Source organism: Delphinus delphis, chromosome 12 (assembly GCF_949987515.2).
Source record: "Delphinus delphis chromosome 12, mDelDel1.2, whole genome shotgun sequence".
NCBI classification, from domain to species: domain Eukaryota; kingdom Metazoa; phylum Chordata; class Mammalia; order Artiodactyla; family Delphinidae; genus Delphinus; species Delphinus delphis.
Window position 1 is genome coordinate 59,256,118 of NC_082694.2, and position 26,739 is coordinate 59,282,856.

General features: G+C 33.2%; 1 protein-coding gene across 4 annotated transcripts in view; it reads left to right on the forward strand.

The window, feature by feature from the left end:
* The window catches only part of SOS1 (SOS Ras/Rac guanine nucleotide exchange factor 1), a 152,616-nt gene that overhangs the window by 105,195 nt on the left and 20,682 nt on the right, over window positions 1-26,739 (forward strand). For all 4 annotated transcript variants that reach the window (XM_060026777.1, XM_060026778.1, XM_060026779.1 and 1 more), the window contains 9 exons: window positions 4,659-4,786; window positions 5,573-6,228; window positions 14,733-14,814; window positions 15,572-15,694; window positions 16,209-16,312; window positions 17,452-17,674; window positions 18,785-18,904; window positions 23,030-23,192; window positions 23,692-23,809. In XM_060026777.1, the coding sequence (XP_059882760.1) occupies window positions 4,659-4,786; window positions 5,573-6,228; window positions 14,733-14,814; window positions 15,572-15,694; window positions 16,209-16,312; window positions 17,452-17,674; window positions 18,785-18,904; window positions 23,030-23,192; window positions 23,692-23,809 (1,717 nt within the window). The remainder of the gene's footprint in view (window positions 1-4,658; window positions 4,787-5,572; window positions 6,229-14,732; window positions 14,815-15,571; window positions 15,695-16,208; window positions 16,313-17,451; window positions 17,675-18,784; window positions 18,905-23,029; window positions 23,193-23,691; window positions 23,810-26,739) is intronic.

Here is a 26,739-nt window from a genome sequence, read left to right on the forward strand (position 1 = left end):
CCCACCCCAATCCTTCCCAGCCACCAGGTTCTACTCTTCTGCCAGTTTCTCTCAGCCTTGGTCCTGAATAACTCTTTGATTACACATGCTATTTCTTCTTCCTAATACATTTTTTGTACCTCTGTTTCCCCATAGCTAAACCATTCTTATCCTTCGAACCTTATAGTCATTTCCTTCTGGAAGCCTTCCTTGCTATCATCTCTCCCTTTATTAAGTCAGGGGCCCTTGCTGTGTATTTCCAGAGTGCCCTGTATTTTCCCCATTATAGCACTTTGTCATTCATCTTCTCTTTTACACTCTAAGCTCTAACAGCAGTGACCAGATTTGGCTTGCTCACTGTCATATTTTCATTACTTATAAATAAGGGATGGTTAATTAAATGTTTGTTAAATTAATTCTGATTGGAACTTCACTGGCTTCCCCTGTAGATCTGCCCTTTTGAGTTTCATTCAGCTACTATTAATATTCTAAATAGTTTCTAAAAGTATACAAAAGACCATTTAATTATCTCAATAAAACTTATGACTTTCCTCAAAAACTTAGAGAATTTTGCTTTAATTTCCTAATAGTGAACTGTAAGTCAGGTTATAATTTATATTTTAAGATTTCACTTTTATATTTTCAGCCATTGGCTAATTTAATAAAGATATTGTTTCATTTAAATTACAATTATGGATTATTTATAGTGTTACACTATTTATTTCATGTATTATATACCACCTTGGCAATGGTCATCTCCTTGCTTGTCTTGGGGGGAAAATAAGGGTTAAGTAAAAGAAGATCGAATTCTGTTAATATCATTAATATCACATACTGGTTGAAATTTTATATATTTTAGGAGAATTATCTGCATATATGAAATCACTTTAACTCAAAAAATAACATTTGGGGGAAAGGAAGGAACTAGTTATGAAATTTACTTCATGATTCCTATCTTTGCTTGTGTTCTCACATTTTGTGATGAACTCATATATGTACACAATATTTAAGATAAAGATAAATCTTTAGCTTTATGTTCCAAATCTTAGACAATTATAGTGTATATTTCTTTAAAAAAATTTTTTTATTGAAGTCAGTTGATTTACAATATTGTGTAACTTTCAGGTGTTCAACACAGCAATTTAGTTATACTATGTTTCTTGATTATATATTTTGTCATCCTTGTGCATTGCAATTTACCTATTTGAATGGAATAGGTTTTATTTGGTGAATATTTTCTAAACAAGTATTTCAAGTCATTTCAGTTCTTTGGGTAGTATATTGAAAAGGACTGAGAGTTGGAAATCCTGGGTTCTGGTCCTGCCTGCCTCCATCATCAAGTATGGCAGTTCCTTTATTCTATAGTATTTCTTGTTGGAGAAAACTAATTTCTAGAAATAAAAACATATGGATTCAAGTTTGTTTTTAAAGAGAGGAGCCATTATATGTTTGTGAATTAGTTGAACTTATATACATTGCATCAGGTACAGCACTTTATTTTTTTATGTGTAAACCAATCTTGAGTTTTATTTGTCTCCTATCTTTTTCCAGTTTAAAGCTTCTTAAATTTAATACTATTTATCTCTCAGGGTTTCCTTTGGGCATGCGATATACCATATTGACTACTGCCCCTTCTACTTATTTCGAAAGGACCCCCCCCAAAAAAAACAAAAAATTACTGGTAAAAGTGGCTCCTTTCTTTTGAAAACGTGAATTTTATCATCTCTGTAGATCGTATGATTTACCATTGTGCTTTAGAATATGATGCTCTGGGTAAGTTTAAATACATTCTCATATACGGCAATGTAATATCACGACTTGATAATTTTTTAAACTATTTAGTAAACAGCATTTGTAAAATTAAATTGTTGCTGTTACATAGTGTTATTAAATAGGCACCCATGAAAAGCATGGTATTGAATATCACTTTGGTAACAAGAGGATGCTGCTTTGTGGAGTCTCATTTACATACTAATTGCCATTGCTTTGTTTCTGTAGCAACAATAAGCCACCCCTTTGATGGTGGTTAGCTTGAATTATTCTGCACCAATGCCCTGTTTAAATCAGCTATGTTAAGTAAAAGAAGCAAAGAATGCTTATAAGGAAGGTCATTTATTACATTGAAATTTGTTTTAGATGCTTGACTAATGCTGTGAAGGTAAATATTACATTTAAAAATTATTTCATCAGTAAAGTTTTATGGTTTTTAAAACAGACTTTGGGTTTGTGCTTTTAAAATATATTAAAAATATTTTTGAGATACCAGTATATTCTGTATGTGAAATGCTATAGTTAATGATAGATAAATGACCCAGAAACTTGAAACATCTTTAGAATAGAAAATCAAATGCATGTCTAAATGGATTTGTTACTTTCAGAGTTCTTTTTATGTGTTAGAATTGTGTTTTGTATGACTTTAGGTATGTTTGCCTGAATTAATAATATTAAAAATATCAAAAGATAGAATGTAAAGGACTCAATAATATTCTGTTGTTAGTGTCAACTCTTTTTTTTTTTTGCTTTGTATCATATTGACTTAAATATTGAGTGATTAAATTCTGAAACAACTCAGTGAAGTAGTTTACTCTTTAGTGGTACTTTTATTAAACCATCTAGAATTTTGCCCTTTCTTACTGAATATTGCTTTCAGTGTTAGATTGTCTGCTGCCTTTGAAGCCTAAACTTGATAAAGTTTATGGTAATATTTTATTTGTCTCCAAAAATTCTGCCATATGAGAGATAAATAGTTTAGAATCATAGAGATGGAAGATACTTTTAGAGATTACCCAGAGTCCAGCCTTCAGCCTACCATTAACATCCATTAACTAAAAACCTAGTTTCTTTCTTTATGAACACTTGGCCATTGGCTTTCTTTAATCTGGCTGGCCATGGTGAAGAGAAATACTATGAGTAAAAGGTATTTGCATATTTTTTGTAAGGTAGCTGTTTTTAAGTCTCTTATCCTTTAGCAACTGTCTCCCTCCCCCAACCCTTTTTTGTTGGAAATTATGTGAATAGATTTTTGTTTTATTTAATACAAATGAGACTGAATATTTTTCTAAAGAGTACAGATTATGCCTCAGTGAGTTTTAAATAATGGATAGAAGAAATCTGAATAATAAAACCTGATTGTTAAATAGATATTACAATATATTTATTACTTCTGGAATATTTGAGCATTAAGATATTTTAAGCAAATTATTTTTATAAAAATTGTCTGGAGCATTGAGTAAGAATATGTTTACTTTTCATAGGTCATCAGTATACACGTGTGTGCGTGTATGTGTGTGCATGTGTGTGTATAACCTGTATCAGTTGAAGCAAAAAAGGAATTTATCATTACTCTTTAAGAGATACCTCTCCAAGAACAAAGTTCTTAAAGTACTAATGGATAATGAAGCTCTTTGAAAAGTAAACCTTTGTAAATTACTATTTTTTATGGTTTTATTTCTCAAGTCTTTTTCCTTTATGACCGAGAGTAAGTGTTCTTAAATGTTGCATGAAAGCTCTATTAATAAACGTCATTTCTTAACTTTTCCTTTTTGGTGGCCACAAAGAGATTTATAAGGTTACTGAATTATTGTCACTTACTGTCACTCATACCTCAGTTAACTGCTTGCTTGAATTACCGCCACCTAGTTGCATTGATGATTAGTAGTTATTGATGACTCAGTTCTTATTAAGTACAGACTTTCTGTCTGGCACATGTGGCATCTTTAGCCACTAATTGAAAATGTGCTTGAGTTTCACTAACGTGTATATTCCTAGTTTTACTCAAAATCTTAACGTGTGAATACTGACAAAGTTCTTCATGATACCAATGTTAATTCTGTAGTAGAACTGCAAAGGAAAGCAACTTGCACCTATATTGTATGTTACCATTTACAAAGTGCTTTCATTTTTAATAACAATCCCATAAAATAGGCAAAGCAGGCGTTTTATAAGCCTCATTTGACAGATAGGAAAAGGGGGGCTCATAAGTCAAGTAATTTGCCCCAAGGTCACACAGAAAGTAGAGTCAAATTTTGATCTTAGGTTTTGTGTCTTCAACTTCCTCTCCACTATATTGCATCCTTCTCTGTATATTTATCTTCCTCGGCATTCCATTGCTTACAACCGTAATGTGGGAATCAGAAATCTAAGACCAAATTACACACTTCAAAAAAAATCTCATCTGTGTGTCTACTGTGGTGCCAAGACCTATGATAGTAAAAAGATAATTTATGTCCCTCATTTCCTTTCAGTAATATTTATCTGAGAAGCTGCACATTACTGCCTGTCAGAAGGTGTGATCTCTGTTAACACTGTTTCTACATTTTTTGTTTTTTTTAATGTAGAAAACTTGGTTGCATGTTGATATGGATAGTAATATAAAGGAAGAAAAAGACTTCTAAAAAGAATAATAGGGGCTTCCCTGGCGGTCCAGTGGTTAAGTCTCCACGCTCCCAATGCAGGGGGCCCGGGTTTGATCCCTGGTCGGGGGACTAAGATCCCGCATGCACGCCTGGCACAGCCAAATAAATAAATAAAATATATTTTATGACAGGTTTAAAATTTTTATTTATTGTGGTAGAAAGAGTTAATCAATGTTATCTTTATCCTTAAATAAAAATGGGATTATTATTTTTTGGGGCCAGAACTGTTCTGCTAATTCAGATTTGTCACTTTTTACTTTGCAGCAGTTAGAAGAAAAGAGTGAAGATCAAGAAGACAAGGAATGTTTGAAACAAGCAATAACAGCTTTGCTTAATGTTCAGAGTGGTATGGAAAAAATATGCTCTAAAAGTCTTGCAAAACGAAGACTGAGGTGAATATTTTCACTTTTTTTATAATCCTCCTTTTCACCCTGAATATTGTGGTATAAATTCAGGGATCCCAGTTCCCTCCTCAAGTAAACAATGAAGAAAATACTTTTAGTGACAAGCTTGGTCTTTCAGAGGAAGTGACATCAAAGCCAAGAGAATTTGTTATTGTTTGAAAAACCTTTCATATTTGTGCATTTTCCTTGCATACTCCCAGACAAGACCTCCTGAGAGTCAACTGGTAAGCTAAAGGAGAGATAGAGCAAAATGTATTGGGTAGATTTATGTCAACATCATTGTTCTGTCAAAGTAAAATTAGTAGTGTCTTTTATTTTAGGGATTATGTAACTCAAGGCATTAATTCAGATAATATGCTTCCAGTTTCCTAATTATAATATATACGTGGTTTTTAACTTTAGGTATTATCTACTTAAGCATTTCTAGATAAATTTTTTAATCTTTCTTTTCTTTCACTATATTGGGCTACTTTTTAATACTTGTCATTCTAAATATTTCATAGCCATGGTAGAAATAATCATTCTGTAGCTAAATTTATAGGGTAGAATTTTGTCAATAGTCAGTTGTTCTTTTTAGAGCACTAAAAAAATGTCTCCACTGTGTTGCTTTAGTTTCCAAAACTGTGCAATTTTGTAACACTAATATATTTGGAGAAATAGTGAAAACCTTCTCAGTGCAACTTTTTAAAATATACTTTTGCACTGTCATTTATTTACATGAATTGTAGATTTCCTGTCATCTTTGTACTAACCATGTTTTTTCCTTTATCCTAGTGAATCTGCATGTCGGTTTTATAGTCAGCAAATGAAGGGGAAACAACTAGCAATCAAGAAAATGAACGAGATTCAGAAGAATATTGATGGTTGGGAGGGAAAAGACATTGGACAGTGTTGCAATGAGTTTATAATGGAAGGAACTCTTACACGTGTAGGAGCCAAACATGAGAGACACATATTTCTCTTTGATGGCTTAATGATTTGCTGTAAATCAAATCATGGGCAGCCAAGACTTCCTGGTGCTAGCAATGCAGAGTATCGTCTTAAAGAAAAGTTTTTTATGAGAAAGGTACAAATTAATGACAAAGATGACACCAATGAGTACAAGCATGCTTTTGAGATAATTTTAAAAGATGAAAATAGCGTTATATTTTCTGCCAAGTCAGCTGAAGAGAAAAACAATTGGATGGCAGCATTGATATCTTTACAGTACCGGAGTACACTGGAAAGGATGCTTGATGTGACAATGCTACAGGAAGAAAAGGAGGAGCAGATGAGGCTCCCTAGTGCTGATGTTTATAGATTTGCAGAGCCTGACTCTGAAGAAAATATCATATTTGAAGAAAACGTGCAGCCCAAAGCTGGAATTCCAATTATCAAAGCAGGAACTGTTATTAAACTTATAGAGAGGCTCACATACCATATGTACGCAGGTAAGAAGCATGAACTTGCCTGTCACTTCTATTCTGCTTCAAGCTGATTTTTCTTTGCTGCACAGGTCATTATGCCTAAAATAGAAAGCAAACTGACAGCAAAAGACCTCCGCATTATCAGAGTTGATTTTCCTTTGACTAAAAATACCGTCACTTTATATTTCTTTGAAATTTTATAATCTTTCTACCACATTTACATATGTTACTTTTAACTTTGCAACCAGAGTTATAAATAAAGTTACTGGGCTAAATTTAGACAGTGGCAGAAACAAGACTAAAAGTAGTGATAAATCAATCATCATTAGGGTCTAAAAATCTTTTTACTCCTTTACCTCTTTTTTTTCTTTCTTTTTCATTACTGAGATTATAAAATGAGTAAAAATTCTAATTGATATCCATTACCAAAATTGTGCTGGTAGTACATTATATATACAGCATTGCTTTTTCTTAATTTCCATTCCTAAAATTTATTAAATTTAGCAATCCTGGGAGTCATTTAAGTTTTCAGTATTTTTTGCTTTTTACAACTGATCTTATTTAGAGAACAGTTTCACCTTAGCGCAATTTTTAGAGACAAACATAGGTGTTTGGAGGATTCCTAGGGGGTTGAGACATGTTTGTCTTTAAATGGGCTGCATCAAATATCGTGTTTGAGAGTAAGAAACAAATATAATGATCGATTTTTTTAAAGTAATTTTATTTCTTCTAATAAAGTAACATGATAATCCAGTGTTCTTCAACTTCCCTACATAGTAGGAAATTTGACGATTGTAAAATACTGTGGAAAGAGCACTCACTGTTAGATTCACACCTTCACTCTATCACAGTTCCTTAAGGTTTTAGAACCTTAGTTTTCATCTCAAAAATCAACATCACAACAGCTGTCTTAGAATATTGTTGGAAAGAATAAATGAAATATGTGAAAGCTCTTGATAAATATAAACTTATTTTCAAAGAATGCTTTTATTACAAAGACATATAAAATCAAACACAGCTCTTATAAGTGCTATTCTTAAATAGTTGAATGTGTAAGTTAACTTCCATCCCCAAACTTTTTGCTTAAATATATTTCTATCTCTAGGATATGTGTGTTTCTGGGGAAATTTCTCCAGTTTTGAAAGTCCTTCAAATGGGTTCTCAGTTTTCTCTGGAAACTATTCTGGCACCAGTTGAATCTGGTAGTTCTTTTGCTAGTCTTTTCCATAGTGAAATAATAGTGTTTTCCGTAGGCTAATTTTAAAAGCAGTTTGGGCCCTTTAAGTGTATATCATTTGGTAGTAGCAGGCAGTAACTGAAACATGTTGAATATAATGAAAGAAGACTCTGGGATTCCAATTTTACTATTGATTTTTCACCTAGAAACTTCTGTAGTCAGTATATTCATTTTACTGACCCAAAAATAAAAAACAGATCAAAGCACAGAAAATTTAAATAAGCTGCCGAGGATTCTACATGAAAAATAGATTATTCTGTCATCTTTTTTTACATATGAAACTTATTTTGAGAGGTACAATTTTCCGTAATTAATATGACCTGTTTATTTAGTTGATGACCATCAGCTTCTTTAAGATCTAGAATACAGCTTAAAAAAATGTTTTTATTCATTACCTGAAATTTGTAGTTGCAAAATTGTTATTTCTTTGCTACTTCTGCAGGAATTTTTAAGGTTATAAAGGTTCAGGTTATTCTTCTTGCCACATTATTCTGATTTTTGTGTCTTGGAAGATTCACAGAACTTTTTATCATAAACATTCTAAACTGTTCATCGTTTTAAGTACCTTTGTTTTGGGTTCTTAGACTATTTAGAGTAGAATTAATCCTTAGATTCTTATCTATGTGAGGCAGAAGTTGTTTTTTTTTTCTTTCTGTAGAGCAATACAAGTGGCAGGTGCTAAAGAAGACTTGCTAGTGTTTACTATCACAAGTCAGTGGTATTTGATTTGGAAAATATTTTCAAATTTCAAAATTTTTAATATAATTGTTTCTTTAAAGCTCCTATTGTTAATGATAAAAATTTTCTTTACTGCTTGCTTTATTTCACAGAACTGACTTATGATTATTAATAAGCAGTTACAGAACTACAAGTAAATATTTTTTTTTCAGGGGACTGTGCCTTTTATTTTTTGAATGAGGAAACTTCAAAACAAGCAAAACTAGAACAAGCATAGCTTGATAGTTTTTCTTTAGTCTTGGCAGTCTTTTCTCCTTAACGTACACAATGCTAGCTAAGTCTGTAGACACAGTACTTTTGCTATGGTGTTTTATTAGTTACTTTTGATAGTTGCTCTCATTTACATTAATTTTTAGCTTTTGAATAGAATAACTTAAATGGTTTTATTTCTAGTTAATATAAAACACTTAATTTATAGAACTTTGCAAAGTTAGGTGTATTCAAATTTAAATTGACAAGATTTTTTACTTTTTTAAAATGTTAAAGTTTTTTTTAAAATTCCTTTCATTAATTTCTTGAGGAATAAAAAGCCACTGTTGGGTTCAGAAGTGTTGTAGCTAAGCTTTTTGACATTTTTCTTTCCTATCTTATTTTGAAGCTTAATTGAATATTTTAATTTACGTCATAAATATATTACTAGTGTAACTAAAACCCGTAAGCAGCTTTCATGAATTGTGATTTACCGTACACACGGTACGGTAAATAATTAATAAGTATTAATTATTAGCTTATTTGACTTCTGTAAGGTCTGTGACTGAATGTATTACTGGCAATATAGAATGTGTTTTTAATAGACCATGTATGAACTTGTAAAACATGAAAGCAGCTATTTTTTTAAGGTCTTTTCCAGCTCAGATGGACTCTTGGTCCTCACTACAATGATAATAGATCAGCTATTTGTTTAAAGAACTGTTGGTCTGCTCTATTTAATTTTGGTTCAGTTGGTTGATAGGTATTTTATCAGAGAACATACAGTGCAAGTTGTGGCTTACACTGAAACAAAAACTAAAATTTAACTTGCATATTTTTATTACATTGTATAGAATTATAATAAGAAACATTGGCTGTAATAAATGAGAAAAATCCAATAACTAATAAGCACTACTTTCAGACATTATCATAAAAGAAAACTTGTTTAACCTTACTTAATTCAGACTTCATTGTGGCTTCAACCAGCTTGATCACTCAAGTGTTTTAACAGTAATTTATGAAACAGAGCTATAGATCTTAGATGATCAATCCTTCACTTTATAGACCAAAACCCAAGGCCCCTGAAGTTTGTGATTTGCCAGAAATCATACCAGTTAATTGCAGAAAGAGGACTAGAAATTAGGTTTCTTGACTCTTGAAATAGAGTATACTTGATACCATGTTACACTGACTCATGAATTTTTTCATTTTTAGAATATAATTTTTATTATGTATATTGAATAGTAAAAATAAAGAGAATTACTTGCTTGGTTTGAATTGCTAGTAATATACACAGTTTGTTCACTTCTGGGCAAACACAGGTCTACTATGAAGATATAGTCAGAGTACTGTTATTTTTCTTACTGAAATAGGTAATAAATTCTGACTATAGATAACTTCTATTTTAATGCATAGATTTTAGTTTGTATTTAGATGTTGGTCATTATAATTTTAGTTTTTAACAAAATCCAGTCAGTCTATTGGTGGTGTTTGCTCTGTAAATGTAGGTGAATTAGAAGGTGCTTAACTGTTGCTCAAAAGAATTGCAACAGGGTTTTATGTGGGATCTAATTTATAGTGCCTCAGGTCCAGTGTTTCTAGACATACAATAATTAGTTAACTACATCAAAACTTCAGAATTCATCTGAAATGGTGTGGGGGGAAATTGTCTAGTCAAGTGGATCATTCTGCATCTGGTAAGGATGTGAAGAGACTTTTACCTACAGTAAGAAAGCACAAAGCAATATACATAAAAAGCAGAAGATGAAAGTAGGAATTTCACTTCTGTTACAGAGTTATAGGAAATAATTTAGTACAAATTAATTATTGAGACTTTAAAACAACATGGGTGAAGAAATATGGTATGTCTGGTTTTGATAGTCTCTCTTAGAGAAATGAGATGACTTTGTGGTAGGAGTCTTTCAGAACTGACATTATATGGAAATAAAAGCTTTTCATACTGAATTGTGGGGAAAAGGTGTTTCCCATGCATGGTGAATTTCTCTTTTAAAGAAAATGGTATTGAAAAAATTTAAGCCAGTTGATATTTTTCTTTAAAGTATTTACTGCTATTTTATGCCCTCATATAGAAAATTTGCAAAAAACTGCGTTAGATTTCTTTGGAGTTTGTGTCCTGTATAAGCTCAGTTCTGGTGTTTTAACTTTTAAAAAAATCTTTTGAACGAATTTTTGATCTATAGGGCAGTGCTGTTCTATTTTTAAACTCTCTGATTTTTTTTTTTAAGTGTGTGTGCGTCAGCATAGCGTCTGTTTCCTTTTTTAAGGAATTCAAGAGTGATTGTTTATAAATCCTTGTTGAGGAGCTTATTGTTTCTTGTAGCGTTTTAAATGGCTGTATTAAAGGGAGAATTATCACATGAACAGACATCCTGATTAACGGTGTTTCACTATGGTGGTTGGGGGAGGGGTATTTACATAAATAACTCTATGTAACAAATATTTCATAAATTTATTGACCTTGCCAATAAAAATGTGTTAAAAAAGGATTAAATTTATCACCTCGAATCTAGTATGCTGTATTCTGAACATTAATGTAAATATACTCTGATTTCCTAAGATTTTGAAGAATTGTACAATAAAATATTATCAAAGAAAATAGCTTTAGAATGAGGGAGACAGGCAGCTAGAAGGCCAGCAGAAAATAGAAAACACGGCTCATATTTGAAATAGCCTGGGCCGAGACCGGGGACTTGATGGTAGAGTTGGCAGGTACTTGTACACACAGAGAGGTTGGGTAGACGGAGGCGGAGCAGCTAGTGAACATGGTGGACATCTGAGTCCAGGGCTTTGAGGGTAGAAAAGAGTGTTACCTAAAATGGTGAAGAAGAAAAACCACAGAGGATGTTTTTGCCATTGCTCGTATTGAAATCCATTAGGGGTTGTGTTTGAGAAAGAGGTTTGTGGAATTACATCCACTAGCAATAAACAGAAAGAGGAGAATATCGAAATAGTTGATTTTCAGTTTCTCCACAAATATTTGTGCTTATGTTTTAAAACCAAATCAGCCTGGCTTTTATATTTTTAACGCATTTGCCTTCCATCTGTCTCTGAAACATCACTTTATAATACAGGTGGATAACAGAGGCAGTGTAAAACTTAGCTATTATCATTGTCTGATAAATGTAAGTAGGTACTTTGTTTTCCTATAAAATTATATAACCTGTCCTTATTGACGGATACTTTTAAAATATCTAAGTATTTTAGTCCTTTGTATCATCAATAAGATAAAGGTTTCCAGTGATTAGTGTGACATATGTGTCACTATCACTGAAATGGAGAAATCAATAGAAATAAAAATAGCTTCTGGAATATGGAATTTTGTGCAAAATTTCAAATATAGATGTTATGTCCTCTCTTAATGTAAGTTTTTCATTCATTAGCAATTTCCCACTGCTTTAGAAACTAGATTAATACAAGCCTGGGAATATATGCAGCCTTTAAGATGTTTTTTGAAAGTACTTAAACTCTTGCCACTTTTTCTTGGTTTATTTTTAGCTTCTGGTTTTTTCTGTTGGCAAGACTGCTCTAATTTCTAATCAAGCTAAAAACAACTTAAACTTGAGTCACTTTAGAAGTTAATACAACAGTGATGATTGTGGGAGTGTTTATTGCACCGCCAGCTTCAGAAACTCCTCTTCTGAATAGTGTACAGGAAGGTACAGCTGCTACTTCCTAAAATCTGGAAGAAGGCTTAACAAGAATTACAGAATCACAATTAGACTGCTAATTTCTCAATGACTTTAGTGCCTTTAACCAAGATTAGCAGTTTACAGCTTCATTCTGAATTAATCATTCATGTGAATTTCTACAGTGATTATGTAACTCATGGATTCATTCTTTATATTTAGCTCTCACAGCTTTGGAAACCTTAACAGATCCTTTAATCCAGGGAGGTCAGGTGATATGGCAGAAAAAAGCAGTAAATCAGAAATCACACGATCTAGATTCTGGTTCCATCTCTTTCACTCTATTGTGTGACTTTAGATAACTCTTAGTTACTTCTGTCATATGTAGAAAGGGAAAAACAGCAGCCGCCCTGCTCACTTCACAGAAATCATATGGAATGAATTATGTGAATGCTCTTTGAATTCATTACGTAACAGACATCAGGAATTGATGTGATCCCTTTTGACTGATGTGGCACTGAGGCACATCATGACTTTCCCAGCATTGTCATCAGTTAGTAAAGCACTGAAATGGCCAGAAGTTTTGGTATAAGATGAAAAGGCTGTTTTAAAATAGTTTGCCTTTAAAAATAGCCAGTTTTCTTAAAACATACTTTAATTCACTTAGAACTTGCTTTTATTGTTTTTCAACTTAAAAGTATCTTTGATATCCCACAACTTTTTAGCCTGACTTAGGTGGCATTTGAGAAGAAATGGATCTGGATATTGATTTTAGACTTTTAGACTAAAATAAACTTTTCTTTTAAAAAAGGGAGAGGTTACCCTTAATTTTGGAACACAGCTCAGGGATATTTGGAGCATTCTGTACTAAGGGTCTGGCCTCTCCAACAGTGACAGCTCAGCATCTCTACAGTGGCCACTGCTTTTGCTTCCTAAGTACATGATGTTTGAGTAGCCTCACCTTTACATATAGATTTGCAGAACAGGAAGAAGATTCTTGAAAGGGAGGATTGTGATGAAACCGATATAAATCTCTGTTTTAAAATCTTGTACAGCCTTCTGTTTTAAAATCTTTTCTTCTGGTTGAGACATTAGTCTTTAACGTTTGAGGAACTCTGTAACTGAAGACAAACAATAAAATACCAACAAAGAGGAAATTACTAAAGGATTGTATCTATTTAAATCACTTTTATCAGTAACCCACTCTAGCCTCAGAAGGTATGAAGCTAAAGGAGAAGAGGGCCATTTAAAACCAATATATTTTTATTATGTAAATTTTTCTTTAACTTAAAAATTTATTATAATCTTAAATTCAAGGTTGTCTGATATTTAAATCAATTCATTATCTTGATGACCACATATACCAATAGATGGGAAAGAGATTTCTATTTTATGATAAATCCATGAATTTGATTTTGGCGGGCGGGGGGGAAGTTAACATAGTTATTTTATTTTAAGGCTCAATTTAGGGTGATTCTTAGACAGAATCAGACTAAATAGAGATTTTCCATGCAAATGAATTTGATTCTTGCTAAATCCTATGCTAATAACAGACATTGTATTTCTTATAAAGAATCCATAGTGTGTAGCCTAACAAAAATAAAGGTAGTTGCTACTCTCAATAAATTTATCATTAAATTATAGCTTACCATTCCTTAGTGATGTGAAGCAGGAAAAGGATACTCCCAATAAAAACACTCAAGTTAATGAATTCTCCCCTCGTCCTTTTTAAAGACTCTTACAACTAAATGTGGACCTTGATGAAATTTGAGTTACAGTGAGTGGTGAGTGTTTTTTTTATTCCCCATTATGGGAAGATGTCTCCCGCCACCCCCAACTCCCTTTATGCAGATGATAGCCCAGGTCTCTTGTGCTGATGACAGCAGCCTTTCTCCACAACTCTGGGAGTACTGTCAAGGAGAGACTCAAGTAGGCAGGCCTGGAGAGGTGATCACACTCAGTCAGCTTCCTGCTTTACTTCATGAAGTATGAATGAAAAGCAAATCCTTTCATGGAAGGAGTTGAAGACCCCCGCTCTTATGATTGAGCTCTCATTGCGTCTACTTGCAATGAAAGTAATTAAAAGTTGTGAATAGAGCCAAATCAACATATTCTTACACATTTAATAGTTTTAATAACATAGGTATTTATAAGCATCTTTTAGCAGTTTTAATTAAGACTTTTAGCACATAAAACCATTTAGAAACTATTTAACTTAATCTACAACATTATGAGATCCAATTTCCAGTCCTATGCTCTATTAACATGATTTAAAGAAATCCAGATAACTAATCCAGATAAACTAGTCTGAAGAGCAGGAAAAGTAATGGGTTATTGCTGTGGCCTTTCTGTTTACAAGGGAGATAAACCAACTGGTGATGTTCTGAGATCCACATAGCACATGGAAGCTTGCTTTTATGCTCTGCCTTTCTTCCCTTTGTATTCCTGTGGCCAATAATGAGTTTAATATCAGCTAGTCAGAGTGTGCAGAGGTCAAGAAATAAGTTGATGTAAAATTTTAGTATCAATGATTTTGCCACTAATTTAGGAAGAAACTAAAGTTAGCAGTTGATTTCAAAGTCCAAAGCATTCTGTGTGGTCAAAACATTTTGGGACTTTTAAAATTGACTATTTAATCTCTTTTGAAAATGTAAATAATAGTTTTAATCATTCTGAATAAAAGATTTTAATAAGATATTTTTCCTTTTTCTTCATAGATCCCAATTTTGTTCGGACATTTCTTACAACATATAGATCCTTTTGTAAACCTCAAGAACTACTGAGTCTTATAATAGAAAGGTCTGTCAATTTAAAATGTTTAAATTCTTTGTTCTTTTTTTTAATGAGATTGAGCTAAGATATGGACATATATTGAATGAGCTTTAAGTTGTCGTTCATGAATGCCTTAAGAAGAAAATCTCTTGGATGACCATTTATTTTATAATATGTTAGCTTTGATTATTTAAATACAAAAATAGGCAGACTTTTTTACATGGAAACTCAGTATGTGAAATTTCAAATTTACAGAATTAATCAAGTTAAAGACTATAAAAATGTAGAATTTAGGCTCTGGAAATTCAAATTTTAATGATTTAAATGTTCTAAACAGAATTTTTCAAATACACCACATGTTGAGGAAAATAGAGTGAACAAGTACTGTAATCAAGAAAAGTGTTTCATGTACCCAAAGAGCAGTCAGCTTTTCAGAACTTACCCTTAAAAAGTTTTATGTTGGCTGATTTAGAGTAATTACACAAGCCAAAAATGAATATCATTCCCTTAACTTTATAATCACACTTATTTTTAGACTTTGCATGTGTTCTTTATTATGTTTCTAGTTGGTTTTATTTATATTGGCAAGTATTAATTTCCTCTTAAAAAATTAAATCATTAGTCTTTACATTATAGAATCCTCACTTGTTTTCACTGATGTGTATATCCTTAGTATTTTTTCCAGTGCTCTCGATTGTGCTGACTAGTGAAAAGATTTGTAGTTTTCTGTTTGCATAATTTGATATCATTGATCTTTTCATTAGTTTGTTCTGTTTTATGTTAGGTTTGAAATTCCAGAGCCTGAGCCAACAGAAGCTGATCGCATAGCTATAGAGAATGGAGATCAGCCCTTGAGTGCAGAACTAAAAAGGTTTAGAAAAGAATATATACAGCCTGTACAACTGCGGTAAGCATTAAATAAGTAACTGAAGTAAATAAGCTTTTGTTGAATTTTTGTTTCAGAGTTAAATAAGGATGTTTCCCAAGCAAGGAGGAAGTAACATGTAAAATGAATGAAGTAAAGAGGAGTTATCAGAAATTACTGTATAAGTCTTAATTAACATAGAATTTTGAAAGTGGTAGGCCACTTATAAGATTAAAGTTGACCCTTGAACAATGTGGGGGTTAAGGACACTGACCCTTGGCACAGTAGAAAATCCACAGTCAGCCCTCTGAATCTGTGGTTCTGTATCCACAGATTGAACCACCTGCCTAGGGTATAGTACTGTGGTATAGATTTAGTGGGAAAAAAAAAAATCCAAGTATAAGTGGAGCCGTGCAGTTCAAACCCTGTTATTCAAGGGTCAGCTGTATTTAATTTGGTAAGAGTTACTCTGTTTTCATTTATACCACTCATTGTGATAAATGTTTATGTCCGAGTTCCCATGTAATTTGATTCTTCTTCTGTGTTAATGCCATAGAGTATTAAATGTATGTCGGCACTGGGTAGAGCACCACTTCTACGATTTTGAAAGAGATGCAGATCTTTTGCAGCGAATGGAGGAATTTATTGGAACAGTAAGAGGTATTTTTTTTTAAGTGCCTTAGTTTTATGTGTAATAAAAGTACCAATATGGTAACTATCAACTGACATCACTACTGCTCAGTGTAGTTAAGAGGTATTTGTAATAATGCCAGCATAACCAATTGGAAAAGTTAAAATTTTTTGCCAGTTTTGACCTACAAATTGTTTAATAATCATCCTGTTGATCCAATGAATTTTCATTTAGTAAATCAACTTACTGATATTTTGGAATTGGATAGAAAAAGGTCTCAATTTATGCTGTCTTAACACATCTGAAAATATGTGTACCAAAGGACAATTAGGAACTGTTGTGCCATTATAACACCACGATGGAGGTTGACTGGGACACGGTTAGGTGAATAGTGCATAACATATCAGAGAGGCAGCAGAGCATACTGAACCTGAGAGCCGAGAAACAAGAGTTCTCTTCCAAACACTGCCACTCACTAGATAAATGACTCTGGCAAAATCATTTTGATTCTTTAGACTTCAGTTTCCTTTTCAGTAACATGAGGAGCTAGGCTTGATGATCTCCAGTTCCCCTTCTAGTTTTAAAGATACTTTGATTGTATAGGTCTAAGGATGTCCTAGACAAACTTGTTTCTATTTCCATCATACACTTTAAATGAGAATCAAAATATAAAGTGTTAAATAATAGTACTTTCATGCATAGTACAGAACGAAGCCACATCGAAAGCTCACACAAAATGAAGGAGTCCTCTGCACTGTTTGGTTTATAAAATGCAAAGTTTGTTAGATTAACAGCTAATGTTGTATGTTCTATCATTATAAATCTTATTTGTGTACGATATATCTTTTTTGGAGAGGATTATAAAATAATATTTTGAACTGAAGTTTAGAACAATAGAGGTGAAAAGTTTCTACAAATAAATTACTTTCTCTTATTTAAAAAGGATATGAAAGAATATATACCAAACTATTAACAGTGGTTATCCACTTGAAGAAAACTGAAAAAGGGAAACGGTAAAAAGGGAACTTCATTTTTTAATTTTGATCATTTGAACTTTTTATAGCAAAGATATATTCAGGTATCACTTATACGATTTTAAACTATTTTTTTAAAAATAAAATATTGACTAAAATGTTTAAACGTTATTTTTAATGTAATGTTATTTCAGGTAAAGCGATGAAAAAGTGGGTTGAATCCATCACTAAAATAATCCAAAGGAAAAAAATTGCAAGAGACAATGGACCAGGTCATAATATTACATTTCAGAGTTCACCCCCTACAGTTGAGTGGCATATAAGCAGACCTGGGCACATAGAGACTTTTGACCTGCTCACCTTACACCCAATAGAAATTGCTCGACAACTCACTTTACTTGAATCAGATCTATATCGGTATGTAATTTGATGTTCAAGCTGAAAAATCCTTTCAAATGAGTTAACTTTTAAAATGAAATGCTGATCCCTGCCATGTAGGATTGTTATAAGACATAAATGAGATAGTACGTGAAGTTTTGTAATAAGGCCTGATGTATGGAAGGCTCCTCTTTCACTCCCTCATCCTCTTTTCTCTATCTGGATTTACAGCGTCTCTCTTTCTGCAGTCACCCCTAGTTGGTAAAGTTAAGTTCAGATCCTGGCTTTACTAATTGTTGGCTTGGTATCCTTGGGCAACTTTAACCTTCTGGTGTAACTTTTATCCCTCTGCTGCTTAGTTTCCTCAAGAGTAAAATGGGGCTAATGATGGTACCTACTCCTGGAGCTGTTGTGCAAGGTTTAAAATAGTCCATATATTTACAGCATGTAGCACATTGCCCAGCACAGAGTAAGGGCTCAATGAGTTAGCTACTGCCATTGTCATTGAGAACTTAAGTCATTGCCATTTAGCCTTTTATAGTTTTCCTACATTGATATAATTACTATCTCAAAAAAATGTCTGTTTCTAGTTTTAAATTTGGACTATTTAGATTTCAAACTATTTAATTTTGTAAAAACTAAATGAAAAAAGGAACTAAATTTATAGATCTCCCACCAAAAACCATCACTGTTTCCAAAATCAGTGTTAGAATGTATTTTATTTCTTTCCCAGTACCCTTCCCAGGAGGGTTTTTTTCCCCCTCCTTTAGGAGGGGAAAAAAAAAAAAAGATTTATGAATGCAGTGATTACTATACCCTCATTGGACTGATTATTATAACATTATCATTTATTTAAAAGAATTATCCCAAACTACTTTCTCACCCTAATTTGTTAGATAATATTTATAAGTGCTGGGAAAGATACTATGAAGAAATCCCAACCTTGCCCAAAGCAAAATGGTACTATAAAGCAGTAAAAAAAAAAAGTACACAGGTACATGCATACAAAGTTTTTTTAAATCTATAGAAAACAATGCAAAATTATAATGTTTTTGTTCTTGTTTTCATAAACCTTTTACCTCATTTACTTAATAAAACAGTATACTAGAGGGAAAAGTATCACATAGAATTATGTCTTGATGATTTTAGAGCTGTACAGCCATCAGAATTAGTTGGAAGTGTGTGGACAAAGGAAGACAAAGAAATTAATTCTCCTAATCTTCTGAAAATGATCCGGCATACCACTAATCTCACTCTGTGGTTTGAGAAGTAAGTATTACTGATCTTCTTACATTTCATAGCAGTTATGTTATAAATTTCACTGCAATTCTATTTGTCTCATGTCTTTTTTGTTGTTCCTCTGTTCCTCCTTTTTTTTGCACTGAGTGAATAATTTTCTAATGCAGCATTTTAAGTTACTTTATTAATGATTATTTTTAGGTTTGCCACATACATCATCACAGAATTAGCTTCAGATTTATACCAGAATTCTAGTGATATGTAGAAATGTTACTCCTCTGTGGCTCTATTCACTCCCTCCCTTTTGTGGTATTATAATATATATTACATATAATTAACGATGTAGATCTAACAATACGCTGTTATAATTATTGCTTTACTACCATTTGCCATTATTTTCTTAGCCTGTTACAGCTTTGCTCTCACCCACTCTTTGTGTAGTTATTGGCAATGTATTTCACATACATTACATTTCTCTATGTAATAGGCCCAACAATACATTACATACACATTATTTTATACAATTGCTTTTTAAATCAGTTAAGAAAAGCAATAAGGAAAAAAATAGGCATTTATAATGTTTTTTATAATCATATAATTACCTTTACCAGTGCTCTTTGTGTGGATTCATATTACCATCTGGGGTCACTTGCTTTCAGCTTGAAGAACTTGCAGTACAATTTCTTATATGGTGGGTCTGCTAGCAACAAATTCTCTTAGTTTTTGTTTATATGGGAAGGTCTTTACTTTGCCTTCATTTTTTAAACAATACTTCTCTCTTCAGGTTTAACTATTTTTTTCTTCTGTCAGTTCAAATGGACTATTGAGTCCCTCTAGTAAAATTTTTATTTTAACTATTGTACTTTTCAAATCCAGAGTTTCCGTTTGGTTTCTTTTATAATTCCTGTGTCTTTTAGGATACTCCCTATTGGTGCACATTGTAATCATACCCCCCCTTTACTTTTTAAATATACTTTCCTTTAGTTCTGTGAACAAATTCAGAATGGCTACTTTGAAATCTTTTTTTGTTAAATCTGACATATCAGGTCTGTCTTGCAGGCAGTTTACTGTTGCCTGTGTTTTCCCCCAGTGAAGCCTGACATTTTAGAGGTCAGAGGGGTAGGGAGCCCTGTGTTCTTGGCTGTCTGGGCTAACTGCCCCCCACCCTACCAACCCTGCAAGGTTCTCTGAGGAATGAGGGTAGAGGAAGTCTTGGTTCAGATACTACAAACTCTTGCCTCTCTTACTGAATTGTTGTACATTTTCCTGAATAGATGTTTCTCTGTCTTTTTTAAAATTAATTAATTTATTTGTTTGTTCGTTTATTTATTTTTGGCTGCATTGGGTCTTCATTGCTGCACGCAGACTTTCTCTAGCTGCAGCGAATGGGGGCTACTCTTCATTGCGGTGGCTTCTCTTGTTGCGGAACATGGGCTCTAGGCACGCAAGCTTCATTAGTCGTGGCACGTGGGCTCAGTAGTTGTGGCTCACGGGCTCTAGAGCACAGGCTCAGTAGCTGTGGTGCATGGGCTTAGTTGCTCTGCGGCATGTGGGATCTTCCCGGACCAGGGATCGAACCCATTTTCCCTGCATTGGCAGGCAGATTCTTAACCGCTGCACCACCAGAGAAGTCCGAGTAGATGTTTCTTTATTTGCCATTTGCTCTTAGGGCCATTTCCAGAGACTGCCAGAACTTTATATATGTAATTATATGTATAATTTTCACCAGTTTCCCTGAGGAGTAAGTAAACAGAACTTCTTACACTGTCATGTCAAAAGTCCAGAATCTCAATACAATTTTATAATTGGAGCCAGATATTAGAGTTATATGTATTGGCCATATTTTTTATGATCTTGACCCATATTTTATAAGGGTGATATGAAGTTGCCACAGATCATATTGGCATTATCAGAACACAAGACCAGTGACATAAAGGAATGACTGGAATGTGAGCTAGAGTGTGGATAAAGACCAGAAAGCAATTCCTAACGAGAAATAAGTCATCTGAAAGTTAGGACTTCCTTCTATTTATGTTATTACTTCGTAGCCTCTAAAAAGTAAAACTTTGGAATTTGCCCGCTAACTGTTGCTTCCTGATTTCTTCTTTATCAAGTCAAATAACTACACTTCAGTTGCAGAAGCGCTTTGCCATCATAATAATTAAAAGTTATGTCTATAAAGAGGAAACATAACTCATAAGACATACAGACCATTTTCATTTCTGTCCTATTTTTTAATAGATTACTGAGAAGGCGGCCATTTCCTGATCTTTTTCCTTTCTCTTTTTGCTTTTTTTAATTGTGGTAAGATTTTTTTCATGTACAAATACAGTATTATTATCTATAGGCATATTGTGCAGCAGATCTCTAGAATTTATTTATCTTGTGTAAATAAGTGCTAATCAACGTGAACATTTATACATGTTGATTAGCAACTCCCCATTTCCCCCTCCCCCAGCCCCTGGCAACCATCATTTTGTTCTTTGCTTCTATGAGTCTATTTTAGATACCTCATATATGTAGAATCATGCAGTATTTGTCCATCTATGACTGGCTTATTTCACTTAGCAAAATGTCCTCACTGTTCATCCATGTTGTCATATATTGCAAGATTTCCTTCTTTTTTGACTGAATAATATTCCATGATACATGTATTTCTCATTTTCTTTATCCTTTCATTTGTAGATGGACATTTAGGTTGTTTCCACATTTGACTATTGTGAATAGTGCTGCAATGAACATGGGAGTGCTAATATCTCTTTGAGATTACAGTACTTTTGGATAAATACCTAGAAGTAGGATTGCTGATCATATGATAGGTCTATTTTTAATGTTTTTGAGGAGCCTCCATACTGTTTTCCATAGTGGCTACATCATTTTGCATTCTCACCATTAACATTGTACAAGGGTTCCAGTTTCTGCCTTTTCAGTGGAAGAGGTTCTTGTTCGTTTGCCACAGTGGTTTTTTAGCCATAGATGTGCATTAGAATTGAAGTCACTTCCGGATAAATCATCCCAGACTTACCTGGTTTTTATAAAAGCTCCACAGGTGATCTCATTGTGTATACCTAGTTAATATTAACTGAGTTTAAAAAAAAAATGTAAACATATTATACTTGTATCATACCTTTTAAAATGTCTAGATAATTAGTTAGCTGGTATATGATTTGTAGACATCTGACGCTTTAATGCATAAACATGTTATGTTTAATTTGATAAGGCAAATTTATTTTGATAGTTTTGCAGTGGTTGTTTTTTCAGTGTTAGATCAGCCTCACCAGAGAATAGTGTAATCCACAACTTTACATTTTTGTTAATGTTTAATATTGATTTATATTTTCCATACGTGTATTTTATTTTTTCTTAGATTGAGTTGTTTACTATCACGTTATTGAAAACCAAGTTTAAAATATTTTCTTTATTGATAAGTGATTAGTAAATAAAAATTTTTCTCAAATACTAGAAATAGAGAGTAAATGCTCACTGAGGAATTCTTTTTTGAGCATAGCTTACTTTTAGCTATTTACTTGGATATATATGTACTTTCCAAGGATTCTTGGTATTTAAATGTAAAGAGCTTTTGTTTTCATTGACTTTTTTATTCTTTCTAAGTAATTAAAATTTTTTTATTCTGAATGGTGGTAAAACACTTTCATTCACTTTTTAACATTATAGTGCTTATCTAAAGAGCTGTTCTTAGAAATGTAGGTAATTATTTCTGTATGTCAAAGAAAGAAATTAAGCATTAATCACTAAAATCTTACAATTAGATGAAGAATAAGAGGCAGAGAATTCTTAAATTTGAGAATAATTTCCCTAGAACACACCCACATCCTAAAGACCAGCATACATTCAACAAGATGATAGACTGATCAGAGAACTCCAATACTGAGAGAGAATGCACCAAATATAATAGGAAGAATGACTGACCGGTTGACTGTATCAGTCTGGAAAACAGTGACAAGCAGCATGCCTAACCAAAGGCATTGCCTTCTCTTCCATTCACCTACTATTTACCTGCCATTCTGAATACGTATTCTCTACTGTTACACTATAGCTGCCCTCCATTCCATTTTGTTTGCTAAATTCTTTAAATCATATCTTCGTTGGGAAAACTCCAAATTTTTTAATTCACTTTTTGTCTTTGATTCCCAGATGTATTGTAGAAACTGAAAACTTAGAAGAAAGAGTAGCTGTGGTGAGTCGAATAATTGAGATTCTGCAAGTCTTTCAAGAGCTGAACAACTTCAATGGTGTCCTTGAGGTTGTCAGTGCTATGAACTCATCACCTGTATACAGACTAGACCACACGTTTGAGGTAGGTTTGCTTATCTAAAGGTGTTTTTTCCATTCCCTGTTCCTAGGAATCAGGATGTTAACAATTATGACCTTTAATTTTTACATGCCTCATCTATCTTTTCAGTAACAGCTGAAATGATGGAATTACCTAAATTTTGTATTGAATTGGTTGCTCTTTGTAAATTAGGCAGTCTCATTAAAATGTATTCACAGGTCCTAGCCTAAGTTAGAAGAATAAAAAGATTTCAACACCTTATTTGTAATATAATGTACAACTAAATGCTCACATACTTGTTTGAGGAATGGCAAGATAAGATAGATTTCTCACACACACACACTTTTTCTTTACGTTTGTACTAGGGTCTATGAAGATAGTCTCTTTGAAGCAGTATTATCATTCTTAGAATCAAACTGATACTGTTGTGTTTGGGCTTTACTCTAAGCCTGGCATTTTTTGGCAAAACCTGTGATTCCCTTTGTAAACCTATATTCCCTAAACATTATTTTTTTTATTGTAGCAAATACCAAGTCGCCAAAAGAAAATTTTAGAAGAAGCTCATGAACTAAGTGAAGATCACTATAAGAAATATTTGGCAAAACTCAGGTCTATTAATCCACCATGTGTGCCTTTCTTTGGTGAGCATTTCTTCTTAAATCTTTATCATGTTTCTGGATAAAACAACAGTTATTTCATTAAATGACTGAGTAAACACATGTCTAATATACCAGCAGAAAGTACTTAACAAATATTTAGCACCTGAATCCCCTTAGAATTTTTCTCTATGAGGACTTTTTTAAGATGAAGCCCAATATGTACATTCCACTTTTTATTTCCATATTGTTCAGCCATTCAATATTGTATAATGCTTACTTCTGTTTTAATATTCATAGAAATCTTTTTATTGACTTTTAGTAAACCAAACACTCTACAGAAGAGGCATGGCCATATTTACCCATACTTGATAATCATGCTGCTTATAAACAGTCTCACATGGCTAAAAACCATAGTGCACGTGCCTCTGGGCCCACACCTTCTACGCATCAAAATTTTACCTATTCTTTTTTCCTTCCCTTCTGCACCAGAGTAAGGTAGTGCCTTTTCTTTCTTTTAAGACTGAAACCTACCATCTGAATCTTCTCCCTTTCTGTAGGTTCCTCTATCTTATTCCATCATTTATTTCCTGTATTTTATTTATTTAACGTCTTTATTGGAGTATAATTGCTTTACAGTGGTGTGTTAGTTTCTGCTTTATAACAAAGTGAATCAGCTCTACATACACATATATCCCCATATTCCCTCCCTCTTGCGTCTCCCTCCCTCCCACCCTCCCTATCCCACCCCTCTAGGTGGTCACAGAGCACTGAGCTGATCTCCCTGTGCTATGTGGCTGCTTCCCACTAGCTATCTGGGTAGTATTTGGTAGTATATATAAGTCCATGCCACCCTCTCACTTCGTCCCAGCTTATTTCCTGTTATTTTATATCTTCAGTATCTCTTTCACACTGGTTTCTTTTCTCTGCTGGTATATATGCTCTCATAATTCTTCCTCTAAATACTTAAAAAAATTATGACCTCAATTACACATCTGGTGTTTAGTCTTTTTAGTATGTGGTGTATTTTCTTCTAGCCTTTTCCTCATCTCTATTTATATATTTTCTATATAGCTTTAAGTTATACTGCATGTAACATTGTTATGTCCTGATATTTTTTCAATTGACATTTTTGTTCAGGCTTTATAACCAGCCAGTTTTGTACATATACATATTGTATATAGTTGTAATTGTGTGACAGGTACACATTGTTCACTTTTTTCACTTACCATATCCTAGATATATTGTTGTGTTTTATTAGTCTTCATAATTACCATTTCTAATGGCTACATGATATTCTTTAAAGTTGGTATGACAGTTTATTTAACTGTTACCCTATGACCTGACGCATATGTTGTTTCCAGCTTTTTTGCTTTCCTAAATAATGTTATAATGAATATCTTCATATTTATACCTTTTTTATGTATTTGAGAATATTTTCTTGAGCTAGCTAGCCAATCTAACTAGATAATTTATATCTAGCTGGATATTTCTTGAGCTAGATATTTTCCCAGTCTGCCTTTTAGTTGTTATTCTTTGAAATACAGTATTTTTAAAATTCTGTAATCTGTCCATTTTTCCCATTATGATTTCTATTGTTTCTGACTGTAGAAAGTTCTTCCAGTCTAGTAACTTAACATTCAGTCATACTTTCTCCTAGCTTTATGATTTGACTTTTAAAATTATATTTAACTCTTCAGTCAAATTGAAGTCTCTTTTAGATATCATATGAAATATTCAAATTTGTTTCTCCACCAGATTGTTTATATGTTGACCCATGTTTATTGAATAAGTCTTCTTCATCCCCATTTATATATGGTACCTCCTTCTTTAAAAAGTATTGTTTCCCATTAACTTCTTTTTATTTTATTTTATTATATTTTAACTTTATTGGAGTACAGTTGATTTACAATGTTATATTAGTTTCAGGTGTACAGCAAAGTGATTCAGTTATACCTATACATATATTAATTCTTTTTTAGATTCTTTTCTCATATAGGTTATCACAGAATACTGAGTAGAGTTCCCTATGCTATACAGTAGGTCCTTATTGGTTATCTGTCATATATAGTAGTGTGTGTGTGTTTATCTCAAGCTTCTGATTTATCCCTCCCCCCAACATTTCCCCTTTGGTAACCATAAGTTTGTTTGCGATTTCTGTAAATCTGTTTCTGTTTTGTAAATAAGTTCATTTGTATCTTTTTTTAAATTAGATTCCACATGTGAGTGATATCATATATTTGTCTTTCTCTGTCTAACTTCACTTAGTATGATAATCTCTAGGTTCATCCCATTAACTTCTTATGCTAGTGCCCCAGTCTTAATGATTGGCACTTTATAATCAGTGATTCTCAACCAGGGCGATTTTTGTCCCCCAAGGAACATTCAGCAATGTCTAGAGGCATTTTTTGTTGTTCGAGTTGGGGGGTGCTAGAGGCCTCTAGTCAGTAGGGGACAGGAATATTGCTAACAGCCTGCAGTGCACAGGACAGCCCGCACAACAAAGAAATATCCAGTTTAAGAGGTCAGTAGTGCCAAGGGTAAGAAATCCTGCTTTAGGGACTTCCCTGGCGGTCTAGTGGTTAGGACTCGGCACTTTCACGGCCGTGGGCCGGGGTTCGATCCCTGGTCGGGGAGCTAAGATCTCACAAGCCACATAGCTCAGCCACAAAAAAAAGAAGAAAGAAAGAAAGAAAGAAAGGAAGGAAGGAAGAGAGAGAGAGAGGGAGGGAGGGAGGGAGGGAGGAAGGAAGGAAGGAAGGAGGGAAGGAAGGGAGGAAAGAAATCCTGCTTTATATTTATAATATTTTCATATATAATAAGATTGGTTTGTTGATGTTTCTTCAGTATTTTCTTTGCCAATTTTGTCTCTTTATTTTTCCAAATGAACTGGGGAGGGGGAGTGATTCCCCAAAATACAGTTGGAATGATCTATCAATTAATTTGGAAAGAACATTTATGATAATTAGCTTTTT